The 8,267-nt window shown below is 50.5% G+C and overlaps 1 protein-coding gene across 1 annotated transcript; it reads right to left on the bottom strand.

Moving 5' to 3' along the window:
* Positions 1-143: 143 nt before the first annotated feature.
* On the bottom strand, positions 144-2,364 carry Ccdc188 (coiled-coil domain containing 188). Its single transcript, XM_012951799.2, has 9 exons — positions 1,837-2,364; positions 1,602-1,709; positions 1,410-1,514; positions 1,273-1,329; positions 1,112-1,171; positions 927-991; positions 741-798; positions 413-462; positions 144-330 (listed from the first exon to the last, which is right to left on the bottom strand). Exons 1-9 carry the CDS (start codon positions 2,362-2,364, stop codon positions 144-146), a joined length of 1,218 nt encoding a protein of 405 aa, XP_012807253.2.
* Positions 2,365-8,267: the final 5,903 nt, after the last annotated feature.

Raw genomic sequence — 8,267 nt, 5'->3', positions numbered from 1 at the left:
ACCCCACTTCCACCCTTTTCCGCAGCTCCTGGCAGGGACCGTGTACAGCAGCGCCATGGGCAGGGGCTAGCAGGGCCACTGGGCACCTGAGGCAGCTCTGGCCACGTGGCTTCCTCCATGCTGGGGCCCAGTGGGCCCCCAGCCTAGAAAGGCAGGAAGTCGTCCACCTCGAGGCGTAGGAAAGGGCCCAGAAGTGCCCGAAGTTTCCAGACTGCAGCTCGACTCAGCAGGGGCGGCACCAGCCCCTCGAAGGGTGCAGGATCCACTACATACACGTAGGCCACTGTGCAGGCCAGCAGGGCACCCAGCAGCAGCCTCAGAGCCAGCAGCCTGCGGGTGGTGGTGGTCAGGAAGTAGGGAAGCCTGCAGGAATAGTCCCAGGGGACTGGGCTTGGCCCACAAAGTGACCTACCAGAGCTGTCCCTTGAGGCCCTCGGAACATCCCCGTTGTGGCCTGCCTTTCTGTCGGGTAGGGGCTGAGTCAGAGCCTGCCCTGAACACCATGGGTCCAAGGTGGGGGCAAGTCTCTGGCCCTGAGTCATTAGTGATGGTCAGGGATCCCAATGAGTCAACCTCTGACTCCCTCCCTCCCCAGGAGACTCCTGCAACCATTGGCCTCCTTGTGGGGGGTGGGGAGGCTCTAGCCCTGACACCTGATCCCTGGAGTCCAGTTTTCAACATCAACCTAGCAGTACCCCTGTTGGGGCTGGGTCTCTAGAATGGGTGGGGTGGGGGCTTACCACCATGCTTGCCATCTGCTGCTCCTTCCTGGCCTGGGTGCGGCACTGTGCCCTCTCCCTAGAGGATCACACTGTCAGGACCACCTTGTTCCTAGCCCAGCACTGTCTCTGATGTGAGACCGGAAGTCAGACAAGGACCCACCCCCTCCCAACCTGGCTCAGCCTGGTCCCATGCCCCCATGTCACCCCAGAATCTCCAGCTGAATGTCCTCCATCTGATCTAGCACGCCCCGGATGTCCTTCTTGAGATTCTGGGGGACAGAGGAGGGTAGGAAGGTCCTCTACCCCACCACTATGCACCCGCCCTCTCACTGCCACCATCCCTGCTCTTGCCCATTCATCCTCTTGGATATTGCTGTCTGGGGACTTACCAGGAGCCCAGTAGCCTGGTTGTTCAGAGCCATGTGGACCTCTGCCACACCATCCCACACCTGGGGGTAGAAGTGGGATGGGCCTGGATCACACCCAAGGAGCAGGGTCTAGCAGGGTAGGGATCCCCCCTACTCCCTCCCACCCCAGGCCAGGGAGTCACCTCCGTGATGGCCATCTTCTTCCTCTCGAAGGACAGTCGGATCTGTTGCAGCTCATTCTGGGTGGGGAGGGGCAGTATGGGCACAAGCAGTCTGCTCCCCACTACCAGAGCCCAAACCTCTCCCTGCCAGGACCCACCTGGGACTGCTGCACAAAGGCCTCTTCCCCTTGGCACAGCTCCCTCCGCACCAGCTGCACAGGTGTCCTGTTCTCCAGGGGCTGGGTGCTGCCTGCCTCAGGGGACTGTGGGAGAGCCCCTAAGTCAGCCTCAGCCCACAGTCAGCTGGAATTGCTGCTACATGGGATTTAGGGCTATGCGTGCTTGCTTACCCAGGCAAGTGCTGTGCAGCTTGAGTGTTCCGCACACAGGGGCAGGAACTGCTGTCCTGGCCCCAGGAGGGCCCCCAGCTGCTCCCGAAGGTCCTGGTTCTGCCTTTTCTGGAGTCATGGGGTAGGGAAATGGGGCCACCTGTTCCAACTGCTTCTTAAGCAGCTAACTGAGGCAAGTGGGCTGGGACAGGGACTCTGAAGTCCAGGGGAGGCTCAGCAGGTGGCTTGCACTCACCAGGCTGTGGTTCTCCTGCTCCAGTTGCAGAAAGGACTGCTCTGCAGACCCCAGGGACTGGCCCTGGAGCTGTGAGGGAGTTGTCCTGGGTGAAGCTGGGGACCCTCCTGGTGGCAGGGTTGGACATGGGCAGGCCCTGGGCCCTGAGTTGGGGGGCCCTGCCTGCTTGGGTGGCACTTGTTCTCGCCCTGGGTGCAGGGGCCAGCCCCACCCCAGTCCTGTGTCCATATCTCCTTGTCTGGACCCTGCTGGTTCTCGAGCTCTCTGCCGCTGCATCGCTCCTTCTTCACTTGACAGAAAGATCCCAGGTGACTCACCTTCCACCCCAGGTGCCCCACCCCCTGTCCCTGGAGCTGGGAAAGGCCTTGCAGACTCTAGTGAGTGAGCAGATGGGAGGGGGACTAGACAAGGCCACCTTACGAATCCCTGGCAGGGCTGATCCAAGCACCCTTGTCTGCTTGAGGCTGGGGCTGGGGGACACTGAGGGTGGGGGTGACCACAGGGCCCCAGGGGTTTTGGCCCTTCCATCCCTCCCTGTGACCCCTTCCTGACCCCAGGTCCAGGCTTTGGCCTGGCAGATCTGTCTTTCTCTTTGAGAGCACTTTGGATGTCATACTGGCTCACAACTCTGCCCTAGACAATGGTCACAAAGGTCTAGGTGCAACTATGGAGGTCATAATGGGCCAGGGTGAGAAAGGAGCTGGGCTGACAGGCCTCTCCCTCCTTGGCCCTATCCTCACTGCCTCAGCCTGGCCACTGTATCCTCAGCCCCATTTTCCTCCTGTCTATGGAGGAATGTTTTTGGTGTGTGTCCTTCCAAAAGGGCTGAGGAAAACTTACCCCTGGAAGAAGATGAATGTGACAGAAATGGCTGCTGACACAGCCTCCTCCAGGATCTAAGCACCTCTGCTATATGTCTCAGCCAAGCCCCAGCTGCCTGCAGTTGGTGGGCAAGTCTAGCAAGACCCTCAAACCTTCTCCTAGGGCCAGCCAAATCTTTAACCTGTCTGCTGTTGAGCTTTGGGCTAAATCACAGCTGTTTATACTGCCAAGTTTCACAGTAAGAACAGCTAACATGCAGCGCTAACACAAGTTGAAAAGCACCTTACTTTGACTTCTACCTTGCTGTATGTTAGGCAGGAGATGCGGGTCTGAAGGTATCCCCTGCTCCCATCCTTGGAGCTCCAGAACAGCCCTGAATTTTAAAGGCAATCACTGACCGCATGGCCCCTAGCATTCTTTGCTGGCTGAAGGTATTTTGTTCCTCACACTGGTGGCTGCTTAGTGGTCAGGTTTATTATTTATTTACTTTTATTTATTTATCATTTATTTACTTATTTAAAGTGCTGATGATGGAATTCAGAGATTGTCTTTGCAATGCTAACCTTGAGCTGCACCTTCAGCCTGGGTGCTTATATTGCGGTGCTATAGCAGTTAACTTATCATGGCTGGAACAAAACACCCAACCAGAAGCAGCTTATAGGGGGAAACGGTTTATTTTGGCTTACAGGATTTTTTGGTCTTTTGATGTTGTTATTGTTGTTTGTTTTTTTCAAGGTAGGGTCTCACTGTAGCTCAGGCTGACCTGAAACTTACTCTATATACCCAGGCTGGCTTTGAACTCCTTCCTCTGCCTCCTGAGTGCTGGGATTAAAGACAAGCACCAACATCCCTGGCTGGCTTACAGTTTTGGAGGAGATTTATCATGGTGGGTAAAGCATGTGGAGCAGACAGCTGGGTCTCATCTTCATATATCAATAGCAGGAAAAAAGCAGCGGCAAGTTCAAGCTGGCTCTGAACACCTGGTGGGCTGTACTAATAAGCTTCAAGGCCTGCCCCCAGTGACACACTTCCTACAGTAAGGCTGTGTCTCCCAAAGGCTCCACCAGCTGGAGATTTAAGTAGGAAGTTTAATCACAAACACTTGAGACTATGGGGGGGGGTATATTTTACATTTGAACCACCACATTAGGCACAATACTTTTTCTTTTTGTATGTGCATGTGATATATGTGCATAAGTATGTTTATGTGGGCACACATATGTGTGTAGGTGTATGGGCACATGTGCATGTGGGTGTGGAGACCAGAGGTCCACGTCAGGTGGTCGAGTGTCTTCTATCACTTTTGACTTTATTCTTGAAGACAGGGTCTCTCCTTGAATCTAGACCTCACCAATTCAACTAGATTAGTTAGCCAGTAAGCCTCAGGGATCCCCTATTTCCACCTCCCCAGTGCTGAGATTATAGGCGCACACCACTACGCTGCGCATTTTATGTGAGTGCTGGGGATCTAAACTCAGGTTCTCATGTCAATTCAGCAAACACTGCCCACTTGAGCCATCTCCCCAGCCAGTGGTGCAGTATTTCATTGATAAATATTTTCTGCTTTTCTCACTAACTTTAATTTTTTTTTAAAAAAAACAGAGTCTCAGTGTAGCCCAGGCTGTCCTCAAACACTATGTAGCCTAGGATGACCTTGAACTCCTTCTCCTTCTCCTCTTCCTCCTCCCTTCCTCTTCTTCCTCCTCTTCTGCCTCTTCCTCCTTCTTCAAAGTAGGATCTTGCTGTAGCCCAGGCTGACCTGGAATTTACTGTATAGTCTCAGGGTGGCCTTGAACTGATGGTGGTCCTCCTACCTCTGCCTTCCAAGTGCTGGGATTAAAGGCGTGTACCACCTTGAACTTCTGATGCTCTGACCTCCATCTTCTAAGTTGTGCCACCACCACGCCAGATTTAATGCAGTGCTGGGGATTGAACCAAGGGCTTCATACATGGTAGGGAAGCCCTCTGCCAATTGAACTACATCCCTAGCCCTACATTTCCCACCTTTTTGGAACTCAGTACTCAGATAGTGGACCTTTTCTGTGTGTTTTTAGTATTTGTAGGTCAATTCCTCTGAGTACCAGTTCATTTTATACACAATTATGTATACTTAATGGAAGAGTACAGTCTGTGGAATTTGTCATTAGGCAACGTGGTGGTTGTGCAAATTCTACAAAGTACATATGCACAAGCCCTGATGGCACAGCTTCCTACACACCAGGACAATGTGACACTTATGTCTGTGGAGCCAAGTAATCCTCAGCAGTGATGAGCAAAGCAGCATAAGATTGAGGTAAGCACAGAACAGGATGCACTGAAAAGGTTCACTAAACATGAGATATTAGAGGTCTGTCAGTGTTTTTCACTATATTCTTTTATTTTAGTTCATTTATTTGCAAGGAGAGAGACCAGAGCCTCCAGCCACTGCAAGTGAACTCCAGACACATGTGCCACTTTGTGCATCTGTCTTTATGTGGGTACTGGGAAATCAAACTCAGGTCATGAGGCTTTGCCGGCAAATGCCTTAACCACTGAGCAAACTCTACAGGCAACCCCTCCTTTTAAAAGTAAGTACAAACTGGGCATAGTGGCACACTCCTTTAATCCCAGCACCCAGGAGACTGATGTAGGAGGATCACCATGAGTTCCAGGCTAGGCTAAGAGTACATAGTGAATTCAAGGCCAGCCTGGGCTAGAGTGAGACCCTAGCACACACCCCCCAAAAAAGTAAGTACAAGCCAAGCATAGAGGTGTATGCCTTTATTCCCAGTGCTTGGGAGGATTTCTGTGAGTTCAAAGACAGCCTGGAGCTTCAGAGTGAGTTCTAGATCACCGTGGGCTAGGGTGAAACCCTATCTTGCAAAAACCAAAATAAAAATGAGTACAAGTAACACACTCTCAAGCAAGTGCCTTTAACTGCTGAGCTATTCCCACAGCCCGGCAACACCCTTTCAAATAATAAAAGTTCAGTATAGTGACTATATAAGCCCATATTGCAGTCCGTTTGTCATTGTACCTTGTTGTATGTGCTGCATTGTTCTATGACTGGCAGTGCAGATGGTGTGTTTCTGTCAGCATCATCACAAGCAAGAGGTATGTGTTGCGTTATGTTGGTTATGATGTCACTTGTTGATAGGAAATTTTCGGTTCCATTATAATCATTTGTAGTGCTAGGGATGGAACCTAGGGCCTTGCATGCTAGGCAAGTACCCTACTGCTGAGCCATACTGCTAGTTCTCTCCATTATATTTGTAAGGGATCACTTTCTTTCACGTGGCCTGTGGCTTACCAAAATGTTGTTATACAGTGCATAGTTGAATATCAATGTTCAAAAAAATACCTTAGATTTCAGTAATCTCTTTTTGAGGTAGGGTCTCACTATAGCTCAGGCTGTCCTGGAATTCACTATGTAGTCTTAGGCTGGCCTCAAACTCATAGCAATCCTCCTATCTCAGCCTCCCAAGTCCTGGGATTAAAGGCATGCGCCACCACACCTGGCAGAGAGAGAATGGGCACACTAAGGCCTCTAGCCACTGCAACTCTAGACACATGCACCACTTTGTGCATCTGGCTTTATGTGGGTACTGGGGAATCAAACTCTGGTAGTTAGGTTTTACAGGCAAGTGTCTTAACCATTGAGCCTTCTCTCCATCCCAGTGTTTTCTTTTTTAATTTATTTATTTGCAAGGAGAGAGAGATCGAGAGAGAGAGAGGGAGGGAGAATGGGCATGCCAGTATCTCTTGCCACTGCAAACAAACTCCAGATATATGCGCCACTTTGTGTGTCTAGCTTTTTGTGGATACTGGAGAATTAAACCCAGGCTGTCAGGCTTTGCAAGCAAGCACCTTAACTCCTGAGCCATCTCTCTAGTACCAGTGGTCATGTTTTTTTTGGTAATTTTTTAAGAGAGAGAGAGAGGAGAGAATATAAGAGAATTGGTGCACCAGGGCCTCCAGCCACTGGAATCAAACTACAGATGCATGCACCACCTTGTGTGCATGTGCAACCTTGTGTGTTTGCTTCACAGTGTCTGGCTTACATGGGACCTGGAGAGTGCAACATAGGTCCTTAGGCTTCACGGGCAAGTGCTTTAACTGTAAAGTCATCTCTCTAGCCCAATAGTCATGTTCTTTTTGGTTATTCGAGGTAGGGTTTCACTCTAGCCCAGGACGACCTGGAATTTACTATGTCATCTCAGGATGGCCTCAAACTCATGGTGATCCTCCTACCTCTGCCTCCCAAGTGCTGGAATTAAAGGTGTGCGCCACCACGCCTGACTGTGTGTGTGTGTGTGTGTGTATGTGTGTGTGTGTGTATGGCTGAGATGTCACTGCTATTCTTTTGATGCCTCTTCTTTTTTAAAAAATATTTTATTTATTTATTTGAGAGAGATTGAGAGAGAGAACGGGCGCTTCAGGGCCCCCAGTCGCTGCAAACAAACTCCAGACGCCTGCCCCACCTTGTGCAACTGACTTATGTGTCATCTGGGGATTCAAACCTGGGTCCTTAGGTGTTGCAGTCAAGCACCTTAACCGCTAAGCCATCTCTCCAGTCTGCATCTTCTGCCTCGTCCTCCTCCTCCTCTTCTTCTTCTCTAACCCTCCTCCTCCTCTTCTTCTTTTTTGAGGTAGGGTCTCACTCTGGTTCAGGCTGACCTGGAATTCATTCTGTAGTCTCAGGGTGGCCTTGAACTCACTTGTGATCCTCATTACCTCTGCCTCCCCAGTGCTGAGATTAAAGGCGTGCACCACACCTGGACCTCCCTCTTCTTTTTTCAGGGCATCTTGTTCTCTTTCGGGATATAGTGGGTTTGCAGGGAATGAAATCCTTTGCTGCCTTCATTTTCTCTCTCCCCTTTGTGGTTCTTTGGTTCTTTTTTCCTTCTGTGTTTGGTCATAAGACTTCTTATTAAATACCATCCCCCACTGTCTGGCTTTTCTTTCTTTTCCATACCTGTTTATAAAAGAAGCAAGAAAGAGAAGATAAGCACTTTTCTCTCCCAGTGCACTATAAACAGCTGGGAGTAGTCCAGGTCTTGAAAGGAAGGCCTCCCTGCTCCAGCTCTTATGTCTGGAACGGAGAATAGATCCAGAAGTTTTGCCTAAATTCTGTTGATAGCTCCTATAATAAAGTGGTAGAACAGGGTACAGTCCAGCCCACATGTCTTCCCTAATGCCCATCAGACTGTGTGTCCCTAAGTCAGACCTGTGTCCTATCTTTAGACATTTGTTAAAACCTTGCATCAGTAGCTGGTCTCTTTCCTGCTGTCTTTACCTTCTGGGACAAATACTCAGAAGAGACTTCCAGGACCTTGCTGGTGGAAGAGGGGGAACACACTACAGTGGTGGCTAAGGCTGGGTCTAGCTGGACACACCAGCTGGTGCGGGATCCCCATGTGTTTCCAGGATGGGAATATCCATGTAGCCTATAGCATTGGATTGAGACTGGCAACTGTTGTAATAGAAAGGGCCTGGAATTGCCTCAGTGGCTCCCTAAACTACCTGCTTAGTTCCCTGGAGGAATGAGAAGCTTCCAGCGGTCATTTCCTGAAAGTTGTCTGTTCATTTTTCTCTGGGGTTCAGGACTGCAAAGATGTGCTTCTCTCAGA

This window comes from Jaculus jaculus, chromosome 13, assembly GCF_020740685.1.
Source record: "Jaculus jaculus isolate mJacJac1 chromosome 13, mJacJac1.mat.Y.cur, whole genome shotgun sequence".
In the NCBI taxonomy this organism is placed as follows: Eukaryota; Metazoa; Chordata; class Mammalia; order Rodentia; family Dipodidae; genus Jaculus; species Jaculus jaculus.
The sequence above is the reverse complement of the archived record's forward strand: the minus strand, read 5'-3'. Positions and strand labels throughout refer to the sequence as shown.